At 37.1% G+C, this 27990-nt stretch overlaps 1 protein-coding gene across 3 annotated transcripts in view; it reads left to right on the top strand.

Moving 5' to 3' along the window:
• The window catches only part of kcnh1a (potassium voltage-gated channel, subfamily H (eag-related), member 1a), a 49903-nt gene extending 22095 nt beyond the window's left edge, over positions 1 to 27808 (top strand). For all 3 annotated transcript variants that reach the window (XM_038736804.1, XM_038736805.1, XM_038736806.1), the window contains 6 exons: positions 1847 to 2004; positions 4078 to 4349; positions 8341 to 8540; positions 11113 to 11365; positions 18178 to 18374; positions 21376 to 27808. In XM_038736804.1, the coding sequence (XP_038592732.1) occupies positions 1847 to 2004; positions 4078 to 4349; positions 8341 to 8540; positions 11113 to 11365; positions 18178 to 18374; positions 21376 to 22230 (1935 nt within the window). In that variant the 3' untranslated portion in view covers positions 22231 to 27808. The remainder of the gene's footprint in view (positions 1 to 1846; positions 2005 to 4077; positions 4350 to 8340; positions 8541 to 11112; positions 11366 to 18177; positions 18375 to 21375) is intronic.
• The last annotated feature ends 182 nt before the right edge of the window (positions 27809 to 27990 follow it).

Below are 27990 nucleotides of genomic sequence, written 5' to 3'. Positions count from 1 at the left end.
AAAGTTGATTTATTTCAGTAATTCCATTCAAAAAGTGAAACTTGTATAATGTATACATTCATTCCACACAGACTGATATATTTCAAGTGTTCATTCCTTTTAATTTTGATGATTATAACTGACAACTAATGAAAACCCCAAAATCAGTATCTCTGAAAATTAGAATATTGTGAAAAGGTTCAATATTGAAGACACCTGGTGCCACACTCTAATCAGCTAATTAACTCAAAACACCTGCAAAGGCCTTTAAATGGTCTCTCAGTCTAGTTCTGTAGGCTAAACAATCATGGGGAAGACTGCTGACTTGACAGCTGTCCATAAGACAACCATTGACACCTTGCACAAGGAGGGCAAGACACAAAAGTTCATTGCTAAAGAGGCTGGCTGTTCACAGAGCTCTGTGTCCAAGCACATTAATAGAGAGGCAAAGGGAAGGAAAAGATGTTCAAAAATTCAAAAATGTGGGGGAGATTCACAAAGAGTGGACTGCAGCTGGAGTCAGTGCTTCAAGAACCACCACGCACAGACGTATGCAAGACATGGGTTTCAGCTGTCGCATTCCTTGTGTCAAGCCACTCTTGAACAAGACACAGTGTCAGAAGTGTTTCGCCTGGGCTAAAGACAAAAAGGTTATGTTCTCTGATGAAAGTAAATTTTGCGTTTCCTTTAGAAATCAAGGTCCCAGAGTCTGGAGGAAGAGAGGAGAGGCACAGAATCCACGTTGTTTGAAGTCCAGTGTAAAGTTTCCACAGTCAGTGATGGTTTGGGGTGCTATGTCATCTGCTGGCGTTGGTCCACTGTGTTTTCTGAGGTCCAAGGTCGACGCAGCCGTCTACCAGGAAGTTTTAGAGCACTTCATGCTTCCTGCTGCTGACCAACTTTATGGAGATGCAGATTTCATTTTCCAACAGGACTTGGCACCTGCACACAGTGCCAAAGCTACCAGTACCTGGTTTAAGGACCATGGTATCCCTGTTCTTAATTGGCCAACAAACTCACCTGACCTTAAGCCTATAGAAAATCTATGGGGTATTGTGAAGAGGAAGATGCGATACGCCAGACCCAACAATGACGAAAATCTGAGGGCCACTATCAGACCAACCTGGGCTCTCATAACACCTGAGCAGTGCCACAGACTGGTCGACTCCATGCCACGCCGCATTGCTGCAGTAATTCAGGCAAAAGGAGCCCCAACTAAGTATTGAGTGCTTTACATGCTCATACTTTTCATGTTCATACTTTTCAGTTGGCCAAAATTTCTAAAAATCCTTTTTTTTGTATTGGTCTTAAGTAATATTCTAATTTTCGGAGATACTGAATTTGGGATTTTCATTAGTTGTCAGTTTTAATCATCACAATTAAATGAAATAAACACTTGAAATATATCAGTCTGTGTGTAATGAATGAATATAATATCCAAGTTTCACTTTTTGAATGGAATTGAATGAAATAAATCAACTTTTTGATGATATTCTAATTATCTAACATAAAATATGTCTTCATAGGAGAAGTTAAAATTGCTGACAAATACTGTACATTAACTAATGCTTTAAAAAGTCCTTATAGCTGAGTACAATTACATTATAATGCCTTATAAACCATTTAAATGTTAATATAGTGCTTTTAAATACTAAATAGGGGGCTTAAAGTTAAGTTTTACCGTGTATTTGAGCAACACCATCTTGGTGGTATTAATATACATTCAGGTGTTCGGTAACATTAACTTTAAATCCCAAACTGTCGGCAAAGTTCAAGCAGTTTAACATACACTGTATATTAAGTATTGTTTTTGTCTTCTATAAATATTGTTTCTGATGTCTGCCTCTCTTTTTCATTCCTCTTTTAGGGGATCAGCAGTCTGTTCAGCTCACTGAAGGTGGTCCGGCTACTCCGTCTAGGTCGGGTTGCCCGTAAACTGGATCACTACATTGAGTATGGGGCGGCTGTACTGGTCCTGCTTGTGTGCGTTTTTGGACTGGCTGCTCACTGGCTGGCCTGCATTTGGTATGTTGATGACATGTATTTTTTATTAGTTTATTATTACATTTTACTTAGCGTTCATCAAACAATCTCCACCTATTCCCGCCACTGTTCTCCTGCCATTATAGTGCATTATATTATATACAGAAATTGTATTCAGGTTTTAAAATCTTTACTCATACTCATTGTGCAAATAAATTACATAACACATTCTGGTAGACTGCTATGTCCTGCCAGCCCTGTGATACATTAATAGCAGAGCCAATTAATATAATGAGCCCATTGATTTAGCTAATTAATGCATTAATTAGCAGTTGTTTTTTGTCAACATGCTTGTTTTCACGCATTAAAACTCTGTTTTTACCTTAAAGCCAGAAAGAGGTGTAGTGGTTTCAAGAGAATTAGTTTGTCCTCATTAATATGCAAATGTATGGAGCGCGAGCCTCCAAAGTCTAATCAGATCATCTACTCTACAGGGGGCAAGTGTGGTGGAAGCATTAAGTTTCCATCATGTGTTATGTTTGATTTATTATGTTTTTTATGAGAATGTCTAAACACACACACAGACGCAGATGCCATCATGACAACTTAATGTCCTGCATACATTTAAAAACAGGGAAAATATGTTTGTTGATGAACACCATTTTTAAATTTGCAGATGTCCTTTTATGTTTATATTATCATGTATTTCCAACTATACTAAATAACTACTTAACACGTATGTTAATATCTAGTTAAAAGGTTTTTTATGTCATGAAAAAACACGACTCATTCCTCTTAGGATTACAAGACATCTTCTTGTAATATAGTAACATAATCATAATCAAAAGAAAACATCAACCAGAGCATTATGTCCGTCAGCACGATTTCAAACATATGCAAGATTTCAAATATGTTTGTGGTTCACAAACTGGAAATCGGGACCCCACAAGAGGCTCTAAGCAACATGATGAAAATTTTTTATTAGCCCAGACAGTATAATGAAACTTGAATGAATGAAGACGCTGGTGCTCCAAAACCAGACTCAGATACCAATAAAAATAGCTCCTGTATCGTTTCCCTCAGTGTGGTTTCTGCGGTTGCCATGGTCACACACCGAGCCGTGGCGTCACGTTGAGAAAAGTTAAACCATCATCAAGCATGATCACCAGGGTAGTAAATGAGAAAATATAAATCCTGTTACAGGAAATTCTGTTTATTTTTTGGATTTTTTTCTTATGAAATACTGTAGAGTTTTACCTCCTTAGGCCTCAGAAAATTATTTAGATGAAACAGCCTGATGAAGGAAAAACTGCTTACAGCTGAGAGACATGCATCCTGTGATCAGGGATCACAAGCAAAAAAGGCTGGACCGATGTACTACACGGATATGAATACTTCCTTTTTAAAGTCCACCACATCACCCTAAACCCAGAAACTGAAAGAGGAAGGAAAACAACAAGATGATGTTTGCTGCATCATCAGATTCACCTAATTTATATTCTGAAAGGTTTCTTTTTCTCAAAGGCTTTCTCCAAGAAGCTAGATAACACAGAATGTTTCATATGTAAATAGTCAACTCCATCGGGTGTAGATGAAATACACAAACAATTTAGGATTGGCACCAGATTTTGGACAGACACTCTAGTGCCACAATGAGTTGCACATTTGTGGTTTTGATTGAAATGTCTCAAAGCTATTGGATGGTTTGCCATGAAATTTGGCAGGGACATTCATAACTCCCCCAGGATGAATTATAATAATGGATTTTCTGACATTTCAACTAGCGCCAAATGTTAGCATGCTAACACGCTAAACCACGATGGCGAACATGGTAAACGTTATACCTGCTTAACATCATCATGTTAGCATTGTCATTGTAAACATGTTAGCATGCTGATGCTAAACATTTAGCTTGACTGTGGTTGAGGACAGCCTCACAGAGCTGCTAGCATGGTTGTAGACCCTCAGTGTTGATTTGAACTTACAAAGTGTGCCACATATTTTCAGTTCCTCACTGCAACTGTTTGATAAATCCACCCCATTGTGAAATACAATGACTAATACGTAACTGATTATTTATTATGTCCTTACCATTTCTACCTCTCCACACTCCAGGTACAGCATCGGTGATTACGAGGTTATTGATGAAGAAACCAACATTGTGCGCATGGACAGCTGGCTCTACATCCTGGCTGAGACGATGGGCACACCGTACCGCTTCAACGCCAGCGGTTCAGGGAAGTGGGAAGGCGGGCCGAACAAGCACTCTGTCTACATCACTTCCTTGTACTTCACCATGACCAGCCTGACGAGCATTGGCTTCGGTAACATCGCCCCAACGACAGACGTAGAGAAAATTTTTGCCGTGGCCATGATGATGATTGGATGTGAGTGGAGGCGTTTTATCTTCCATCCAGTATAGCAGATACATGATACATGAGCAGTTTAACTATGCTTTTTAAAACCACAATCCACTGAGGTAGGTGAATAAATGAATTATGAATAGAGCCATAGGTGTTCAGAAAATAGAACTTTACAGATGATTAGATGAATATTTCTCTCCTGTAACCTAGAATATGCAGCTCAGGTTGAATATAGTTCAGTGCCAGAACTACTGACTGCATTTTTTATTTAATCTACACCATCATTTGCCTGTGTTCTCAACACAAACACACACACACACGCACGCACGCACGCGCACGCACGCACGCACGCACGCACGCACACACACACACACACACACACACACACACACACACAACTTTCACTGCCTGCTGCACAGTCATTTGACAAAGTCACACGTGAAATCTCCAATTCAGGCTTAAAGCACATGTACTTATTGGACACAGTCTCAGTTTACATATGTCGATTTTGTCATCTTCCCTTCAGGTGTGGAAATTTGAATTTACTGCTTGAAATGTTCAACTGCAATGGTATACAGCACAGTATGAAAATATAATTCTCACAAAGAAGATTGGAAATTTTTCATTTTGATGTGAAAATGTTTCAATAATGGTTGTTGCATAGCTAATGTCTTACTCGGTTTTAATTTATGGTATTCATTTTGTGAATTTGAAAAGAAAAGAAAGGACTGAGGTGTAAATCTGCTTTGATCTCATCCACATGTCACAGTTTTTGAGGCAATTTTCCTGTCGCTATTTTTCATGGATAAAGGTATTTTTCAGGGTCTGGCACAAGAAATGGCATCCCGGTTCTCAATATTTCCTACGAAGCTCTGATTGGCTCATTTGGCCCAGACTTTAAATCACTGAGAAAATCAAAAACATTGCAGGCTTCTACTTTACTGTTTTGACCAGTGTTACTGAACAGCTTCTTGTGGAAATACTATAGAGTACAATAGGCAGTGAAACTGAAGTGGTATAAAATAAATACATTGATACACTATATCAAGGTGCGATGCAATTCATATAATGTAAAATTAAGAAAGCTGTTGAGAATGAGTTCAAAACTTGTGTATAGCTCCCACCAGTCTTTCTTTCAGTTTTTCAACGCTGCTGTCAACTTCACTCAGTCCATTTTAATACAGTACAGCAGGAGCTCTGTTATTCTTGCCTACATTAGACTAATTACCTCAGTCTGCTGTGTAATATTGTGCTGAATTATTGAGATTTTCTGGAGCGTGATGCATCACTCACAAGTTTACAGTATTTCTGAAATGCCTCAAACAAACAATTGAAACAGTGAATAAGAAGGCTACACCTCAGAGGCAGGAGTTTAATGAATAGCATTTTTTAAACCCTGTAAATGTGTATGTTTTGGTTGACTGAAACACATGAGTCATTCTTCAGAACAAAACAGCCATCAAATACATCAATATCTGAAAAAGAAGGTTATAAAATACGTTAACAGTATGAACGATATCTATTTATGTCATCTATTGTGGTTTACCCACACACAGAAGTTTCCAGTTTAGCTGTAGACATAAATAACAATGCACCAGCTTATAATTTCGTTAAGAAACCTAACTAACAAAACATCTAATCTGATAAGGAGGCAGATTTTCACAGCACGCCCTTCTTTCCACATCTCAATATTAAACATTTATAAGGGATCTTCTGCTTGTGTGGCTCATAATACAGTGTACAACGCAGTGCCATTATGTGTGACTGCACACGGAGAGCAACACCTCGAAGCAATAACTGACACAGTCCAATCAATTTAGCACAGTGCTCCCTCCGATCCCTCTGCAATCACTCCTCACCACCGTTGTACTTTTTTCAGCCACAATCTCAACCGTGAGGCGAGAGGATGATTGCCCCCCCCCCCCACACCTCTACCTTTTTGGCTGTTCAGGTTTATGAATACACTCTCGGGGGGGAACTCGCAAAACTCGTCTAGAGACTTGTCTAAATTTTTCATTGTGAGATACAAATCATCTTACAGCGTAAATATCTAAAAAGCAGACAGCCTCAGGAGGATTATTGTAGATGCAATCTACTGTAGTCCATGGCTGTTCTCTATGAAATATGGATGCCCTGATACTGTTCTATTTTTACCACCAGCGCTGGATCTGTGCTGGCAGTAGAAGATCACAGTGTGACGAGGGATTTCGGGGGGGGGCACTATACATATGTCCTGTTTCTATAGCAACTGATGGCCTGGGGCTTGAGTTTCTGACAACTGTATTTTAACTACCTTCAAACAAGCCAGCTGTTGGATGCAGAGCAACACTGCGACGAAGTTGTGTACGTCAGCAAGTGTTGGGGACTAGATGAAGCTCCTTTCCACGGGGACCGATTGAGTTTCCTTTGTAACAGCATTTTTCTGCTTATCAGAGAAGTGAGCGTCGCCATCTGCGCTGAAGCTCGAGGTAGCAGTCATCCCAAAACTTTGGGAGCTTCAAAAGGAGACAATCGTCAAATCATCTTAGATTTAGAATAGGCTCAGACCTTTTTAAAACCTGAATTGATTTGTTAACTTGCTGCTATTGATGCCTGCAAATGTGCAGCGTGAGTATATGTTACAAACACGAGCATATTTTATTGTGTTTGGATGATAAAGAATATCACACTGCAACGCTTGATAAAATCGTTGCACAAATGAGTGATGGCGATGAAAGGATGAGAGTTGTGGTTATCCTCACCCTTGAGGAGTTTTGAGCACTTTTTAATTAGTATTATTCCCTGTGCTGTTTTTCTACACTTTGATTGTGCGCTGTGAAATAAACAAACACACACAAACAAACGCATGCACAGGTTACTGTCATCATCTGAGGATAATTGAAATGTGTGGCTGGCATGTTTCCTCTCCGTCCCTTCTAGCAGGGCTAATTAGGGCTCCCATTGCCAAGAGAACACTACACACACACAGAGCAGACATCTGATGGCTTTGATCCACGCACACACGCCAGCTGTTGCACCAGTTCAACCATCCAACCACCTCAGAGATGCAGTGCTATACTTGTTCTTTTCCTTTTCTTTAATTCTTCTATCGCAAGACAAGTTTAGTAGATAGGATGTAACTGCGTGGGGCTGGACGGTCACACACACACACTCAATATGAAGCTGTAATAGTTTTTCCCCTTTCGCGAGAGTTTTTGCTGATTTTATTTGGAGGCAATGATAAGTAGTAAGTGTTAATTTTTTACATGATTGATTAACGCGCTTACCGCATAAAATAAGTGTAAAATAGTATAAACAGTATAAAATCTTAAGGCACTATTGGTCTTATATGTGATGTTGTGTATACTGTATATAAAGGAAACCAGTGTTAGACAAAAACTTTCTATGGCCTGTGAGTAAACCACGTTTTGGAGATTTTATGTTGATGTAACCCTATTCCTAGAGATTTTTGCGAGAGCTTTGCCTGGTAAATACAGCTTTGGAGATGAAACTTATCATGGAGACTGTTTATGTCCTTGAATACCACTTTTGGAGATTTTTATGACTTCGTAATCCCTGATTTGTAGATTTTTTTTGTGTTTTAAAATACAGCTTTGGCGATTTCCATGTTTAATCTTAAAATCTACTGCAGTATTATGTGACCCTGGGTTTAAAACCCTCGTAATAACAAATATAAAAAGTTACACTTTCCTCAGTAGTGGCATTAAGCCAAACGCTGAATCCCTTTAATAAATATCATGAACAGATCAGTGCCTACCTTTCTGCATTTCAAACATTTATTTTGTAGCTATAGTATATGATAGCTATAGATCTGTATTTATTAATGATAATTGTTTTTACCACATAGTTTACCTTTCCTCATGAAGTAAAGTCCATACAAGCATCTAAAAACTTGGTTGATATCTATATGTTGCATCAGCCAAACAATGGTCCTTTTCAAGGCCAACACATAATCTTGGACTTAACTTTACTAAAATTAAACTTCTCTCTTTTCATTTTCTTTGTATTTTCCCAGCCCTTCTTTACGCCACCATCTTTGGTAATGTGACAACAATCTTCCAGCAGATGTACGCCAACACGAATCGTTACCATGAGATGATTAACAGTGTGCGGGACTTCCTTAAGCTCTATCAGGTGCCCAAGGGCTTGAGTGAAAGAGTTATGGACTACATTGCCTCCACCTGGTCCATGTCACGGGGTATAGACACTGAAAAGGTACGTCACACTGCATCATCTTTAATTGCTTATGGTTACTGGTTTCCTTTTTTTTTAAGCTACTGTGATCCAGATAAGATGAGCTGAGTTGATAAAAATATTAATACGCTCATCTAAACATAACCCCTTGTAAAACCACAACTGGTTTTTGTACAGATTTAACAAACCAGATATAACATGTTAATTAAGGAGCTTTAAAGGTGCTGGTGGGTTGATTTTGTCGCCTTTGAATAGAGCCAGGCTAGCTTTATCCCCCTTTTTTCAGCTTTTATGCTAAGGTAAGATAAGAAGCTGCTGGCTGTAGCTTCAAGTTTAACAGACAGACATGAGAGTAATATTAATCTTCTCATGTAACAAGAAGGCATATAAGCATTTGTTCACATTTCACAAAATGTGAACAAGTTCTTTAAAAATCCAGCAATTAACACAGTATTTCTTATATTTGTGTTAGTGTTATAAGGTAGACTACCGTTATTATGGAAAGCATATCACAATGTATTAATTGTGAGATTGTTAAAAATGTATACAAATGCAGCATCATTTATGTAATTTATAATATAAATAAATAAATAAATTTCATTGCATCCCCCCACCTCTGAAACCAAACCTATGCTATTGATGCTCTGTGAACATCACTACATATAAAAGTTGTTTTTCATTGTTCATTTTAAATCAGGTTATTGTGGGGCACAGTTTTGCAGAATATTAGCAAAAGCAGACAGTGGTATGGCGTATAGTTACTCTAATCAACAGTTACCACCAGCCATCCTGCTGAATTCAGAAGATGCTAAAATGATTTGAGTGTGTGGAAATTAAGCATTTAAAGGTGGAAGCGGATAGATTGAACTGATGCCGGTCTGATTAATTTGAAGCCAGAAAACATTCATATCACTGCATCCCATTTAAATCTACCTGTCCAAAAAGAAAATGTTATTGTTTCACCTAAAATTGGAAACATTACTTCTAATAAGGCAGGGATTTTGTCAGTAGGAAAACGTGTGATCCCTGATGGTTAATCTGTACTTATTTACTTGTGTCCACTTTATATGTTAAGATTGCACTGCATGTACATATTATTTATTTGTCTGGCTTCAGGCCACACTAAAGGGTCTAAAAATGGCACATAATCCCTCTCCGCTTGACATTCATCTTCAAAGAGATTTGTTTTAAAGGCAGATCCCCGTGACGGCCTGGCATCCTGTTGATTAGGTGTACTTGAACAACATGCTGCCACTCAGTGACACTCAGCAGAGAGGCGGCTGGACTCTGAGCTGGTAGCAGCTTCCAAGTGACCTTCATGTGAAACTTCACTATAAAACATAACTCATACTGGACATATTTACTCCTAGTGAAGTATTTCACAGAGCTCCTGAAAAAGAAAGGAGCTCCAAATCTGTTGTCTGTGGTATAAATACACCTAGGCTTCTTAGTGACAGTTAATTATTTTTTGAGAACAATATTACCTTATGAAAACTTGGAGGCTGATACTGCAGAAATTAATTGGAAACTTTAGAGTGCATTTGTTTAATGAGCTCTCAAAATCATACGCAATATAAGAAGTACCTACTAAATATTTAGGCTGGATTTCACCTTTAACTGCCGTTGACTATATAAAATAATAAAAAGCAATAAAAAGTACTCTAAAAACTCTAAATTCCTGGTGTGCACTGTAAAAAGTGTGCATGGACAAATATCACAGACAGACCTTAACGTTATTAAACTGAATATTGTGTCATAAAACAGCTTCTTGTAATGACCTTTTTTCTCTTCATGACTAAAAAGGTTCAGTGAAGATTACAAAAAAATGATTCTATATTATGCGGGATGTTTTTTTAATAGTCTCAGTTTTTAAAAGTCTCCCTTTCCCACACCTATCCTTTTTTAGGTAGATATCTATGCTGAGGAAGTAATCTCTACCTTTCGGCTGTGTTCAGAGGCAGAGAATCAGTTTATTTACACTTGGTGTTGGATAACGGCGACTTCAGACTACACAATATCAGCTGATGGTAGCCCAACAAGACGAATGTGGGGTGTCAGGAACAAAAATCTATTTCCCTGGTTGGTTTTATCCAACTATCCACCCAGTCACTTTAATTAAAATTGTACATCCAGCACAGACAGTAAGCCAAAAAATAAATTTTGCGCTGTGTGACCCATTACACATGCAACATTAGTCTTGCTCCTGCTGAACCCGCCTGCCTGTTCCCTCTTGGCCCATGGACTTTAAACCAGGCTACTGGGAGAAATTGGCAGTAAGGCTAAATGGCAGGGCCACAGAGGTGTAGTGGTGCCTGTATACAGGTAAGTGGCGTATATCTTCCTCTCGGGAGGGAGATTTACCTTATAAACCTACTTAAATCGTCGAACGTGAGGTCTGCCATGTCCCTTGGTCAATTCCTGGCAACATTTGATTTTATGATGCCTAAAGCGAGAGAGTGATCATCTCAAAAAACTTAAATATTATGGAGTCTGATCCGCTGAAGACTGGCCACCAGCTCGAAAGTAAAATTCTGTATTATATTCAGCCTTCCTTTGATCTACAGCTCTTCTTTCTACTTTTGATCATCTCCAGGTGTTACAGATTTGTCCGAAGGACATGAGAGCAGATATTTGTGTTCATCTCAACCGGAAGGTTTTTAAAGAGCACCCGGCTTTCCGGCTGGCCAGCGATGGATGTCTCAGAGCGCTGGCCATGGAGTTTCAAACCATCCACTGTGCCCCTGGTGACCTGATCTACCATGCTGGTGAAAGTGTGGACAGCCTCTGTTTTGTGGTATCGGGATCACTGGAGGTAATTCAGGACGACGAGGTGGTGGCCATTTTAGGTGAGTTGAGCGCTTTTATTTAAATTGTCTTGAAAGGTGGATTCCTAAGCGATGTGTGTGCCTTAATGTGTTACACAATTTTAGAGCTTACTTTTGAAATATGTTTGAACCAAAATAGTGTTCTGCACTGTTTTGATAAATATATATTTGTTCTGCATAGTTGTGGTCCTTTGTGCTGAAGAAATTTCATGGATACAGGGCCAATATTTATCAAATTTATGTGAATTAAACTTGGTCCAAAGAACCAACTCAGGAATAAGTTATTCACTGAGTGTGAAGAATAAGACACATTTATCACATAAGTCACTTACTTAGGTCTAGATCATTTTATTTGTGTGAAATCCCAAGTATCTCCAGTAGAAGAACAGCAAACTAATCATATTTATCATATATGAATATATAAATATGGATGAAATATTAGGAAATTAGTTGAAATAACTAAAACTAACTATAGCAGGAAACAAATGCAGCAGCTGTTAGAAAAAGTGCATCGGAGAAATCATATAATATGGATAATATGCCACTACACTGACAGGAGTACACAAAGAAGATGAATGGAAAAGGATAGCAATAGCAAACAAAACCAATACCAGCTTTATGTCTTGTTGTTTGCACCCCGATATATGCTAAAAAAGAAAAGATAAAAGTGGTTTAATATTCTATGCCCAAATGCCCAAATCAAATAATATGCTAAAACTGCCTTAACCTGAAGTACTATGGCATTATTCACCACAACCAATTAAATGTTTTGCAGTCATTTTAAAACAATCATCTGCAACCATCTAGGATCTACTTTTAACCAACATAAGAGACCTTTAAGACAATTTTAAGAAATATGATTAATTGCTTTAATTTTGTTTGTCAGTGAAGGATTAGATTAGATTAGACTTAGACTTGAATCCAACATTTGACTTTTTGTAGTTTGATAAACACATACCCAGGACTTCTGAGATCCTTGAAAGAACAGTCAAACTGTCCTCAAGCACAAAAGGGGTTTGCATTGTAGTTACAAAATGTTTTTGTTCAAAGACCTAAAGAAAGTTTGGTAAAACCAAACATTTGGCTGTTTTGCTTGAAAAATAATTGAAACAATAAAATTTGTTGTCAATTAATTTAGTTTAGATCGATTTAATAGAATAATTGACCAATCATTTCAGCTCTAGCCCTGTTAAAATAAAGGGAAAGTAACGGACCCACACCCAACGTGCATAAATGTATTTTCAAAAAAGAGAGGCCCGACCCAGATAGACCTGGGGATAATTAGACCTGATCCGAAATGCAACCCAAACAGACTCTAATAAAAAGAAACCACCAACACCGGCAGCAGCATTATACACTAATTTAACAGCAGCCATGGTTAAAAGGAGTAATAATATAAAAATTAATAATAATAATATCCTAAGAATAAATGTAAAGTCACGGAAACTAATTTCAAAACGTATTTGTTAAAATACTATCTAACATAATAAACTATAACCACAGTTTCTATGTTAAGTCTTTTTGGATAAAAGTATCTGCCAAATGATTAAATGGAAATGTACTTCAAAGATTAATTTATAGAAATTAGCTTCTCCCAAGTGGATGGGGAAAAATCAGTTGTTGCAGGTTTAATATTTTTTTAATCAAATTTAAAAAAAATAATTTTCATTTAATAGCATGTTTTTAAATAAGCTGCTGATTTCCTGAAACATTTTCTCCAACAGTGATTATGATTTTCCACATGGTCAGAGCTGATTCTGAGTACACTTCAGAGTATAATGTGGACCTTATCTGACTCTATGAAGTACTCTCAGCTGTAGTAACCCACACCTAATGCATATTGATAAGGAATGAACTAAACCGACCGCTAATTCCCTTGACATTTCTCATATTTGTGAGCCCAGTTCCTCTTCCATTGCACTTTGATGGGATCTGAGGAAGGCTTCTTTGCTTATACTGGCCTGGTGAAATCCCAGAGTCAGAGTCTTCTTTTAAAAATGTAATCCTTTTATTTTGCACATGATTGATTGAGTCAATGGATGGCATGCTCTGGCAGGCCCAGTTATAGCATTGGTTCTCTTTGCAACAAGCTCCTGTCAAGCTAATATCATTGACCCGGATGGAGACTGTAATGGAGCCTGACGTGATAAAAAAAGTTCCTACTGTGAATAAAATTCCCATTAGCTTAATAGCTGACATGTAAAGTGCACCTGCAAACAAGAGTGAACATCTCATCTAATCATCAGACTGGTGCTGTTTGACTTCTCATCCCTCAGACTACTCTACAAATATGTACAGCAGCTCTAAATTTAATAAATTATTGTAACTCATCTGGATATCAGAGATAGTTTGATTATTGCTTTTGCAAGAAGTAATCAATGTTGTCGGTCATTTAAAACCAAATTTGTGAATATTTTCTGTTATTCTATAATATTTATTTTATGGTCATGTTTGAGACTTTCAAACTTAAAATAATTCTCTACATGACAGAGAACATGTTTGGTCAGCTTCGACTGTGCTGCTCCAATGATAAATGCATGTTGAGCACTTATAAATACTTGAGTTTCTTAAATTAGAAAGTTATATTAAATCCGTTGAAAGCCATTCATAACAAGAACTTTCAGGTTGCCAGGTTGTAAAACCATCCTCTTCCAGCATGACACTTGCTTTGTCTTTTTCGCTAGCTCTTTAATTCATTGGAAAGTCCCTTAAAAATGCTAGCTAAAAAGACAAGTGTCATGCTGAAGATCCAAAGAAGGTTCAAATTAAGGGCAACTGGACATGGTTGAAGATTTTCAGTCTAGTTGCCCTTGATTTTAACCTTCCTGGGAGAAGTATGACCTGGCAAGCCTGAAAGTTGTTCTTATTAATGGCTTATATGTAGCACTAAAGCATTAGTTACAGCTTATAACCCACTTTATAAATGGTGATTTATTAGAAAGCAGTACTGGCTACAGTTCTCTTGTATGCTAAAATTACAAGCACCCTTTTTAAAAGGATTACAAGCTGCAACTACTGGCTTAGTAAGTGGTTAATAAATTGTTAACAAAATGTTTTATAGATCAGAACAACCATTAATAAGAACAACTTTTGGGTTAACAGGGTGTAAAAAATCCATGTGATTGGTCAGACTGTTTGACCACTTCTAGGAAAAAGACTGCAGACGACCTGGACCAAAATCCATTTATTAACAACTTATACAACATTAATAACTGCAGACATGATTACGTATTAGAAACTGACACAAACTGTTGGTATGTATACATGGATCACAGGCATTTATAACTACACTATTACCACATAAAAAGACAAGACCGAGATTGCTTTTATTGTAACACCTTTCTTCAACTTCCTTATTTAGCATTTATAAATGCATTCAACATTCAATTAATGGTATATAATTTGTAATGTAGTTGTATGCAGATAAAAGAAAGAGCTTACTTTTTTTTTTTATCAATCTACAGAATTTACAACAATTATAACACAGAGGGGGCCAGTGAGAGAAAAATGTCTTTGATTAAAGAGATAGCTGGAAAAAAAATAGATAAGTCATAAAAGAAACTTGAGAAATACATTTTTTTTCAAAATTTGTTTTCATTAAAGGCATATAACAAGCATATATATAAAATCAAGCATTACTAAATGATTTATCAACCATTATTAAAGCCATTCGCTAACTTATATACAATTTATAAAAGAGGCCTCATTAGAGAATTAACAGTAGCACTTTATAATAACTACACACTATAAAGCATTAGTTAAGTATTAGTAAATACGGAATTCATCATTTATAAAGGATTATTCATACATTAATACACATTAGTAAGTCATTCATAAACAGTTATAAATGTTTTATTCTTTGTTATCTACACACTATGAAGCAGTTGTTAAGTATTAGTACATTTTTAATTCATCATTTATAAACCATTGTTCATACGTTAATACACATTAGTAAGTCATTTATAAACATAGTTATACATGTTATAATCTTTATTAATAAGCTCATCTATAATATGCTTAATAATTGCATTTTCTTACTTTATACATGATCAGTTCACTATTTATAAATTAAGTATTGTTTTCATGACAAACCATTTATATATGAGTTGTTAATGGCTCATAAGATCATTTGGAAAGTTTAAAAAAAATTATATCTCGGCGGTCAAGTTAGAAACAATAAACATATAACTTCTGGTCAAGTTAGCAACGTCCGTTTACGCTTTCAAAATAAAACTAGTGAATAACGTTTTGAAACAGAACTCAATGTTGAGTTTGTGTTTAACACAGGAAAAAAGTGAAAGTATGGTTTCTGGTCAAGCCGCCCTTCTCAACCATGTCTCCTCCTTACCATAGACTGTAGCCCACATAAAAAATACGGGCCTTAAAGCAGCGCTATTTGACCCTTGGCGCATCCAGTTGTCTCTGCCGTGTGCGCTCACTTTAGCGCCAGACCGCACCGAGGAAGAACAGAGAGAAGCGGGCTAAGTTGGAAAAACGACATCACGTGGGCCCAGAAGCGGGTCTTAAGTGTAAAGACACCATCACTCGGGATTTTTGAATGCCGTCATTTGCCAAAGGAGTTTTTTTCACCCTGGAAACTCCGGTGAGTAAAGTTTGTAACCTTTAGGAGAGAGCTAGTAAAAGTGCAGCGTGATGCAGCTTGAATGGGTTAAAACCATATTACTGTAAGTTAAAGCAGTCGGAGGATGTTGTGAACGCGATGTCCTGAACTGTTCAGCAGTATTTTGTTGTATCGTGGTTTCAAACTAATCTCTGGAGGTACTTTTGGATGTGTAAGCACATGTAGTACTTTCAGAGGTATTTTTATTTACAGTATTTATGATAATACAAGTTAAAGATAATTTCCTTGACTAAAATGTGAAAACTCTGTTCAGTATTTTTTGGTTGTAATTTAATGTAATGTAAAGAAATTTAATCAATTCATAGTAGTGATGTCTTGCTTAAATGCTACCTGGTAAAGTTATAAATCTTTGGTAACGTTATAACAATGTAAAACTTAAGAAGAGTCCCTGGACAGCAGGGTGATGATATTGAGTTTTGACAAACGGGATGAGATCTTATTTGAAGAACATTGACTGTGATGATTTCTTCTGCACTATATGTGCAGACTGGTTTTTTGAGAGCGTGGATTGTAGCTTAGAGGTCAACTCTTCGCTGGATGCAGATGGTGAACGAGTCCCAGAGATGATGCACCCAGGTGCTTCAGATCCCATTCAACAGGACTGACACATCAGATTACAGGACACTGGCAGAGAAGAAAGATCCACCACACGTTCATTATCCTGCCCAGGTAGAGGTACAAATAACTGAAAGACACTGGACACTTTTTAAAATTGTATTTTTTACAAAAGAGCTTTTCTTATTCTGGGGATTGTTTCAAACATGGTTGGTGCACTATGAGAGTGTTAAAGGCGCTGTAATAAACCTGCCCACTGTTCTTTAATCACACACAGTCTATTTCTTACCCCAACACTACCCCTCAGAACCTAGGTTGGTAAATTAGCTTAAGTTCTAAGTAGTGTTAAATATTCTAGACCTGTCTTTAGCATTCAAAAACTGTGCCACAGGGCTTTCCCCAGTACGTTGAACTATGATGCTACGGCTCCCAAGTGTGTTATAAAGTGACAACAAGGGGTCTTGACCATTGGTCCAAATGTGACGACTTGGGAGTGAGAACGGGTTGGGTTGTAGATGGTTCATTTTATATCACCAGTTGTACAGTTTATGCAGCAATAGTCTCTCGTGTTGTTGTGTTTTTTTGTGAATGAATGGGTGAAAGGCATTTTGTAATAAATAATATGTTCTGTATCCCTTTGTGTTGTGTCCGTTTCCTTTTTCTGTTCAGAAGAAAACTGATTATTGTGTGTTACAATATCATTTGTAAATGCTTTGTAAGGCATAGATAGCCCTCACTTTAGATGGGCTCACACAAAGTACTACAAGCACTATTAGACCATTTCTAAATAACTACATATCATGGCAAGTTAGCAGTTGATCAAAGCACTGGGGGTAAGATTGGTGTCTTTCAACAGACCATCCAAGCAACCCTTTGCTCATCAGCAAATCTCTAGAAGCGCACATATTGGAGTTTTGATGAGGAGTTCGGAGAAACGGTACCAGGCCTGTAACGGTGAGGCTTTTATCCTGTAAAGTTAGTTGGGGCATCTTTCGGGTAGTCTTAGTAGCATCCTTTGGGCTTTGCCACTGATAGATTTACGAGTTATGCTGAGATTGTTTATATTCTTTCTCAGGAAAGTATCCAAAAACAGGCAGCTATGTAATAATTTTCTTAAACTTTCCAAATGATCTTATGAACCATTAACAATTGATATATAAATGGTTTGTCATTAAAATAATACTTAATTTATAAATAGTGAACCGATCATATATGAAGTAAGAAAATGCAATTATTAAGCACATTATAGATAAGCTTATTAATAAAGAATACAACATGTATAACTGTTTATAAATGACTTATTAATGTGTATTAACGTATGAACAATGATTTATAAATGAGGAATTAAAAATGTACTAATACTTAACAACTGCTTCATAGTGTAGATAACAAAGAATAAAACATTTATAACTGTTTATGAATGACTTACTAATGTGTATTAATGTATGAATAATGCTTTATAAATGATGAATTCCTTATTTACTAATACTAAACTAATGCTTTATAGTGTGACATTATTATTAAGTGCTACCAAATTAACAAGTAATTAATTTGTCTTTCTATTTACTCCACTTCTTTTAAGAGCAAACATTTTAGAAAAATTACCTGGTTTAAATAGTGTCCTCTCTCTCTACAGGTAAGGGAGATGTATTTGGGGATGTTTTCTGGAAAGAGGTGACTCTCGCTCAAGCCTGTGCCAACGTCCGAGCTCTGACCTACTGTGACCTCCACGTCATCAAACGCGATGCTCTGCAGAAGGTGCTGGAGTTCTACACAGCGTTTTCCAACCACTTCTCAAGAAATCTGCTGCTCACTTACAACCTGCGAAAGAGGGTAAGTAACTCTTCAAATGGCACCAAGAAAGAACAAGTTACAATTCACTCAGTTTAGATTTGGGCTTTACACAGTATCTTTCATGTTAGTGGTAAACAAAGAGCATGTTAGAAAGAATTATTAAACTGTGTCAGTTCTCTTCTTCAAGTAATAACACAATATATCTTCTATGAATGGAAAGCAATCAGTATATTATGACAAGATCAAAATAACTATAATACTCACCCCCAATATTTCCACTGAGTTGCCAGTTTTGGTACACCAACGAAGTATATATAGAATTTTGTACGTTGTCCAATTCAAAAAACAAAATATTAGAAACTCTTCTCATATAAGTACAGTTCAACAGCACCACAAAATGCCGCCTCCAAATTTACCATAAAGTTGAATCAAATCCACAAAAACTGAACTGAACAACCATGATACAAGTAGGATTTATTGCAGGACTGTTGTGTTAGACTACATTAGTTTTAGCTAGGTGTACAATTGCACCAAACAAGAACAAGTTAGGAAACAAGGTAAAAGACAACTACTGTTTCTGTCATGAACGATGTTTAACTCAAAGTTGTAATTTCAAGATTTCAGTCCTTGTTCATTTGGCCCACGTGGCCCGAGGTTACCATGATAACAGCAAGTGCGATTTAATACTTCAGCAAACACTCATTGAGCAGCTACTTTGTCAGAAATACAATTACTTTTAATGAGAGCTTGAACTTTTAGAGAACATCACGTTTTTATTTTGGTGATGAGTCATAATTGCCGTGGGGGTTTTGCACTGTGCTTCCCAGAGATCATATAGTGACATGCATGGGCAAGCACAGTGACTGCTTTTCTTTCTACAGTTTCTACAGGTGATGCTTCTTTTTCTCTCCATTTAGCCACAGTGGCTCCTGCTGCTCATTCACACAAAGGAATAGTTTAATAGTTTAAATACACTTAGTTGAGTTTTTTGCTGAGAGTTAGATGAGAGGATTGATAACCACTCTGATAAGCAGGGGGAAAGAGCTAGCCTGGCTCTGTCCAAAGGTAAAAAAAATCCACCTACCAGCATTTCTAAAGCTCATAGGGGTGAGCTACTGGAGCGTCATATCTAATGGAAAGATATGAGAGAGGTATCCATCCTACCGTCTTTTGGCAAGAAAGTAAAAAAGTGTATTTCCCCAAAACTTTGGCAACTACCAGAAACAGTAAACACACAGTTCCTTTAGAAAATGTCCAATTATTCCTAAACATTGGATTCGTACAGCTAGAGCTCATATGTGTTACACAGCTAAACAACACATGCTAAAATCCATACAAAAACTCAAACAGCCACCATATGTTAAAGCCACTCTTATATCCTTGATTTAGAAATGAGCAGCTGTGATCAGCAACTCAAGTGTAGCTACCAATCATTACCGCATTCATAATAAGGTTAGCCTGCCCAAGAGACTGCAAGTGAGATTGAGTAGCCTGCATATTAAGAGGCAGCCTCATCTGCAGCATTAAACTCACTATTCACCAGGGCCCCATACTTTCTGAATGTATATAGCCAGGAAATCAAGAGATGGATTGTAGAAGGAGCCAAACATTGCCTTCAAATTGAACTTGTGTTGTGTTTTTGAAATCCAACGCACGACATGTTCGGCTGTAGAGGGGTTTAAGTTGAGATGACAGTGTTGTTATGAGACTGAGAAGAAAAATGGATGTTAGTAGATGACAAAAAGGGAACATGAAGCCGAACTTGGAGCTATCAGAAAACTTCCACTTTCTAAGTTGTAAACAGCACATCAGTTGGATGTTTAATTACTAGGCTCTTCTTGTGAACTCCACAAGCTATTTTTTTCAGTTAGCCTCCATTTCTCCAGCCAGACAAAGTATTTACTCATAGAGGGATTCTTTAATTGGCTTTTTTGAACAGCTGAAACATAATAATAATCTTTTCATTAAAGAAATAGTTTGACGGCCAGGCAGATATATTAGGCAATAGTAGCTTATTTACAATATTTTTGTCAGCTACAAGTAACAAGAAATTGCAGTGCAGAAATGTTTGAGGTCACAATGTCACCATTAATTAGTTTTCCGTGCGAGAGCAATGACTTGTGGATTTTTCAGCTGTAAAATGCCTCCCTTAGTGTAGATCTTGGTCACAAGGATTGATATTAAGATTGTTTATTTATGTTGTGTATTTATGTAAAATGACTACACGGTGACTTCCTGGAGTCTTGTCGTCACTGCAAGGTTGCCAATTTGTGGTTGTGGTTTTTTGGTTTGTATTGAAACTAAATGTACCTTAGCATGTTAATTAGTGATATTAAGGGTGCTGGTAGGTGGATTTTGTTATCTTCAGAAAGAGTAAGACTAGCATTTCCCCTCTGTTTCCAGTCTTTATGCTAAGCGAAGCTAACCAGCTGCTGGCTCCAGCTACAAATTTTCTGTACAGACGGGAGAGTGGCATCAATCTTCTCATCTAACTCTCGACAAGAATGGACATAAAAGAATTTCCTAAAATGTCAAACTATTCCTTTTAAAAAGGGTATCAAAAATTGTACTGACAAGTAAAATTTGACCACTGTATAAAACATGAATCCCAACACAAGATCCACCGACTATAAATATACGACATAGGGTTATTGAGAAGAGACAAAGTTAGACAAAAAAAGCATCAATCCAAGGTAAAGAAGGAAAACGGGTAATACAAATAACAGTGATAGTCTTCACCCTTTTCAGAGACATGACCCATGTCGTGGGAATAGCCTCATTAGGGTGACATTTACAAAGCATACAGATTTTGAAACATTAACAATCTTCCTCACACAAACTGTACAATGAATATAATAGATACACCTGTACATCTAACTGAAGATTAATTTGGTCTGGTTTTATACTCATATTTGCTTATTTCAGGGGACTTAATTGACTTGGAGAAGAGGCATTACAATATAATTTGAATGTGCTGTGTTTTTGATCATTTGAAAAGAACTGATTTTTTTAATCATAAGAACTTTAAATTCTCTTGTAGATTGTCTTCCGAAAGATCAGTGATGTGAAACGAGAGGAAGAGGAGCGACAGAGACGTAAAAATGAAGCCCCTCTGAACTTGCCACCAGATCACCCGGTACGAAAGCTCTTCCAGCGCTTTCGACAGCAGAAGGAAGCCCGCATGGTGACAGACAAACCAGAAGTAGATGAACATGATATTGAGAAGGGCCCCCTGTACGTGGACGTCCCATTAGCTAATACAGCCATTACAACTACCAGCATCGTCACAGTAACAGAAATCCCAGCAACACCGTCATCTTCAACGCCCACCAACTGTGCTTCCTCAGACAAGGCGAAGCTGCAAGTGCCAACTCCCATTTCTTTGGTCGGAGGCCGGTCTGCTGAGCCACTTAAAGTCAAAGGCTGGGGTCGCTTCAAGGAGTCCATGACCAAAGCCGACAACTGGAACAAAGTGTCTAAAGCCGAATCCATGGAGACGCTACCTGAACGGACCAAGGTGCATGAATCACAGATGTCTCTTAAGAAGACAGACTCGTGTGACAGCGGTATCACCAAAAGTGACTTACGACTAGACAAAGTGGGTGACTTTCGCATGACGCCCCAGGACCGAAGTCCCGTTCAGCCTCCGGAGACCAGGCACGCCTTCTACCCGATCCCAGAGCAAACGCTTCAGGCCTCGCTTCAGGAGCTCAAGCTGGAGTTAAAGGACGACCTCAAGAACCTGAACGTTCGAATGTCCGGCCTGGAGGAGCAACTCACAGAAGCACTTGCACTCCTCAAAGCGAGGAAATCAAGTGCTGGCTCTCCGCAGCCTCTTTTTGACATTTCTAGACCTGCTTCACCAGAACTGGAAAAAGAGGACATCTTCTCTTGAAGGATGGATGAATCATCAGGCAAAAGTTACCTGTGAACTCAGCTGGAATCCGGTAATATCCAGATTACTTGGATAGCTGAAGCTGCACTGTGCACACCGTTTAGATTAGGCAACAGTGTGGTCTTGAAGACACACCTGCCTTTATTATAGGGGTGTACGTGTTGGCTAACAACGGACGGAGAGGCTGTAGCCCAGATTTTGGTGTAATAACACTCAGAGGTTACGTAAAAACTGACAGCTTTATGTTTGTATATAAGTTTCCATCTATAATGGAAAAATAGCTTAAATAGCTCCAAAATCTGTTTACCTCTTCAGATTTTGAGAGTCTCTACAGAAGAACATAGTTTTATCTCTGTTGGAAGGCTCCAATAGAAACAGCATGACCCACTGGTTTGTTATTGAATCATTTGTATGAGATTCTTTGCATGTCACATAAAATAGACGTGTGCCTCAAATTGCAGATGGTGCATATTTGATTAATTGAGACCACACAGCGAGTCATTTGCATTATTTCACCATGACAGTGAAAAAGGTCTTTGCAGATGTGGAAACTGTCTCAGTTATTTCCTCAAGCAATTGATGAACTCTTTTATTATATCAACTGCCAGGATCATTATGAATTATACAACAGATAACTCCAAGCAAGTAATCCGATTTCGAACAAGCAAGATCTTTCAGCAGATTTTATTATTTCCATAAACCATGGAAAGATAACAGATGCAATGCTAACTAGTGTGGCAGCAGTGAGTAAGTTATCCATCTTTCCTGATGTCTAGAATTTATTGTACTCGTATGTAAACACTACAACCACGTACATGATGCAAACATTGTATGAGTGCCATGCATTTTTAGCTTTGGTGATGCATAATTAGATATGCAGATGGTACTAATAATGGCTATGCCCCTTGACGTATTTTAAAACTGTTAAGAAAATAGTAAGGAATGCCCTTTTGCAGAATATTTCTAAAATAAAATGTATTTATGTAAAATAAACTTCAAAGTGAAGATAGTCACTGGAACTTGTTTTAGGATGAGTTTTGGATTTAATGGCCACTGAGATACATTTTTATATTTGTTACACCAGTTAGTATGCATGAGTTAATGTGCCTGTCTGTCTTCACATTCACAAAAAAAACAACATCATCCCAGGACTATACAAGATACAAGTTGACTATTAATAAGGGGCCGATTTAAAAAAATGTGAAACTTTGTAATTTTGGCACAAATACAGGCAATCTCTTTCAGGATTGATTGCTTCACTAGACGCAGGTATTTGGAGGCAATGTAAACTTGCTTATTGCTTCCACAAACTTTAACATACGTTCCCTAAATGCGCCTAATTGTGCCAGCTGGGAGACAACCATCTGGTCAGTACTGAGTCATTTCATAATTTAAAAAAGTAACCACCCAAGAGAAAAACATTTAAATAATTTCAGACACAAAAAGTATTTCAGAATTTGTTGTATTTTTATTAAGATTTTATTTTAATCAAGTTCCCAAAATGTTATTAGGTAGTCTTTCATCATTAATTCAAACACAAACTGCCAGATGTAGGCAGAGTAATCCAGTCAAAATAAATTAAATAAAATTCAGGAACAAATAGCAGTATCATTCATTTTATGACTTTCTCTAAAAATTTAAATTTTATTTTACATTTTAAGACAATTTCAATTTTCCCCCAAAAAGGAAAACATTTAGGTAAGGATTATTTCAGTTGTTATACAAACAATCAACTTTACTGAAACTACACTAAATTTAACCTTCTTGTACCATGGCTAAAATGTTAGACTGATGGAAGGATTCATAATCAATTTTACACTTAAGCTTCGATGGTTATGTTGTTAACCAAATTAAATTTGTGTGAATGAACGTATGTATCAAACCCGAGAATCAGTATGGGGGACATGAGGAATGGGGGCAGAGTGAGAAAACACAGGGAACACTTGTGCTTTAGAGCATCATTGTGGTAACTGAAGTCATTCATTTATTAGTCCACATAAAAAGATGCATCCAACACCAAGTAACACAGAACCATGAGTTCTGGTATCGAGCAATAATTATATGCATTATATAGCTCTTAGTCGAATTTTTTGCTAAAACCTCATCAGTTGACGTTCTTTAAAAACAATGAATAATGGAAGACTATATAATAATATTCAGTAATATGACTCATTTTTAAAACAGTCAAACTGTTTTTGCCGTTTTATAGATTGATGAATTCATGCAGATTGCTGATAATTAAGTCCAGAATAAATTAATTGCAATCAGTAGTAATACTGTATTATACCACTGACATTAGCAGTAGTCATACTTGCATACAAAACAAATAATTGTGTTTAACTGTGGACCATCAAATTTGAGGGATTTTGGGGTGTACCTCTGGTAGAAGCTTTACTGTTCTGCTTGAATATATCTCTAGTATACAGTAAAAGTAACCATTATCTTACATTATTTATTATTCAGATGGATAATTTATCTTCCCTGCATGCCTTCTCTCTTATCAAGAAAAGCTGAGAGGAAAAAGACACTTTTTTTTCCCCCCAACACATTCTGTAGCTCCATTCCCATCAAACATTCAGCTTACTAAAAATAAATGGCATGTCATCACAGAAGTGAGAAACTCATTTGGTTTAGAGTCTGTGTTTATGGGACTGTTTTCACAAAGAATTGTGATCTTATAATGGGAAAATCACTAAAATCATCTTGCTATGACTTTTTTATTTCATAAAGCTGCTGTTCATACATGAGTAAGAAGTTCAGAAATCAAAGGAAGCAAAAAGACGGCCGGCACGAGTCTCTGAGGAATTTAGTCAGCCAAGAAAGGATCCAAAACTCTTTTAAAATGAGAAACAAATTTGGTAAAATGTTATTACATTAATTTTTAATTATAACTTCAGTTATGATTGAGACTGACAGGGCACTGAGTGCATCAATACCAAATTCTTTCCCAGAACCACTGGACAAATGAATCCAATAACGTTATAGAGGTTAAATGTTTACCGGTGTATTTGCAACCTGCACTTTGTGTTATATTAAGAAAACTAAACACAATCATCATACACACACCCCACCTCGCAGTATATATTAATGCTGACAGGACATATAAAACCTCTAAATGGAACGTTTTAAATTTGGGCAACTTTATGACAATTGGGCAGATTTAAAGCCTTGATTTGCTACTTTGCGACAGATATGTTGCAAGCTCAGCCAGATTTACATGGTACGGTTGTGCAGTACAGTATTTAGAATAATTTAGTGGTATAGTTTGACATTTTAAGAACTACGTTTGTTAGCTTTCTTGTCGAGAGTGAGTTGAGAAGATTGATAGCACTCATGTCTGTAGAGATACAGGCCTTCACATACAGAGAGTCAGAGAAAAGTTTAGAGTGATAAGCTGCTGTTCAATATTAATTCACTGTTCTGAGTGAGCTGCAGAGATTTAGGAGGAGCCCAGGAGCAATTTAGGGGGAAGTGTAGAAAAGCTTAACTTTCTTCAGTTTTCCTCTGACACAACAACAAACAGGCGAGAGCCAAACCCACTTGTTTTAATGCCTGCAGAAACAGAAGCACAGAGTTGTTTGCTACTCCATTCCACTTGTCAAGTGGGGATTGCTTCCAGCACCGATACAGAACCACAATGTCAATCAGTCTTTCCTGCTCGGGTGGCGACGTTGAATTAAAACAATTACAGCGGTGTTACAAAAAAAAGACAGCAAACAGTTTTTCTTTTCTTGGGAAACAAACTGCAACAGAAAATTTACTTGCTTGTGTGTAGTACAGCACCTAAACCAAAAAAAAAAAACCTGTTCAGTTGGGGAAGAGTGTGAATTATGTGCGCACACACACAGAGCTACAGATTTATGAGAAGCACACCTAGAGCTTATTAATTAATACATTACATCTTGTTAGTTTCATTTGTATAAAATCAAAATGTAAAAATAGCATGCAAGTTGTTTCCCCGCGCTTCCAGTCTTTGTTAAGCTAAGCTAATTGACTTCCAGCTCTAGCTTCATGTAATGCACACAAGAGCTTCTAACTCACTGAAATGAATAAATGTCAAAATGTCAAACTATTTCCTCAAAATAATAAGTTTTGACTTTATAAGTTTATTTTAAGTAGTTTTTCTTAGAGAAGAAAGTGTAGAGAGTTAGTTGATGATGCCTTTTTCAAACAAAAATTGGTGACAATTGTGAGCATTAGTCTGAAATACTATCCGTAACAGCTCAAGATTAAACTTTAAGTTACATTATGTGGAGGTCAAGAACTGTCATTTTTATTATTTATATGATTCAATGTTACTGAACCCACATGGAAAATAATATTGTCTTTAACAGATTATTGTGAATATGTGAATGGTTTTCTTTTGGTTTCAAGTTACTGACTGTATGGTGGAATATTTTAATTTTAGCCACAATAAACTGCTGTTTCGCGTCAACGATGACAGATAAATGACCAAGTAGGTAATATTTTTAAAGAATATATTCAACTTTACTTTTTAATGACATCCTATGACTCTTTTAAGTGTGGTATTTTTTGTTGGTACTGTATTCTCTCGTTATTGGTTATATTTACACTGTTAATTAGCAATTCTTTTAGTTTCTTTACATTTTACAGTGTCTAAACAGCAACAGAGCCAGATCCGACTGATTTTTAAAAATAAAATCAGTAAAAAGTCTGATTTTGTCACTATTTGAATGCAGCCCAACAACAAAGACATGTGGGGGGTACTTTCACTCGTGCCTGTTTGAAGAGGAAGAATTTTTTTACCAACACCATAAATATACATGACTAAAATGGGATGTAGGTGCACTCTAAAACTCAGAGACAAGATCCTTGAAAGCAATATGTAGTTCTGTGCTGTAACATTTATACGTGGATGTGGCTTCGAGGTAGAATAGGTCGCCCGCTAATCAGAAGATCCGCGGTGTGTGAATGATTAGTTTCTTTCTGATGAGCACCTTGCATGGTACCCTCTGCCATCAGTGTATGAATGTTTGTGAATGGGGTAAATGTGACACATAGTGTAAAGCGCTTTGAGTGGTCAGAAGACTAGGAAGCCGCTATACAGGACAGCCCTTTTTTCAATAAACAAAAGGTCCAAATGGTGACAAAAATATCCAAAAACCTTAAGGTACCAAGTGTAAAGGACTTTTTACAGTACTGAGTTACCACTTCACTACATGTCCCTTATATTATTATGGTCATTATCTTTGATTGCTACTGAGAAGCATGCAACACTGTGCCTTCATATTGCCCCTTTTCAGGCCTGCAGTGAGAAAAGCAGTGTTGAATATCCAAATTACTGTCGCTCCTTTGAAACAATTTGAACACAGAACTATTTTTGTGGTCAGCTCTAGAAAGCTGCCTAGTTATAAAACCCCACATATATATGCACAAATTATATTGCAATGTTTAGATTCTTAAAGAGAAAAGTCTGACTTTGGTGTGTGGTTTATGTAATATGCACATGCCTCTATGTTCACATGTCATGAAATGAGAAATTTAACTATTTCAAGCACAACGGGAACTCTTTGTTATGAACTGTGACATACTGTACTATTCATAATAAATATTTTATACAGACTGTACCCTGTCTCTTCTCTTTGGGGAATGCACCGTATAACATCCATTCTGTCTTTGTGTTTTGGATCCTCTGCAAGTGATAAGGGCACTTTTCCAAGAAAGTGTAACTCAGCAGGTGTATTCTCCTGCTGATCTTCTTACGTCAGATAAACCTCACAGTTTTGTGCTCCTTTAAGA

This window comes from Micropterus salmoides, unplaced genomic scaffold (assembly GCF_014851395.1).
Source record: "Micropterus salmoides isolate LMB-PRFRI ecotype aquatic unplaced genomic scaffold, ASM1485139v1 Ms_hic_scaffold_22, whole genome shotgun sequence".
Lineage (NCBI taxonomy): Eukaryota > Metazoa > Chordata > Actinopteri > Centrarchiformes > Centrarchidae > Micropterus > Micropterus salmoides.
Note: the sequence above shows the minus strand (reverse complement) of the source record. Positions and strands in the feature narration are given on the sequence as shown.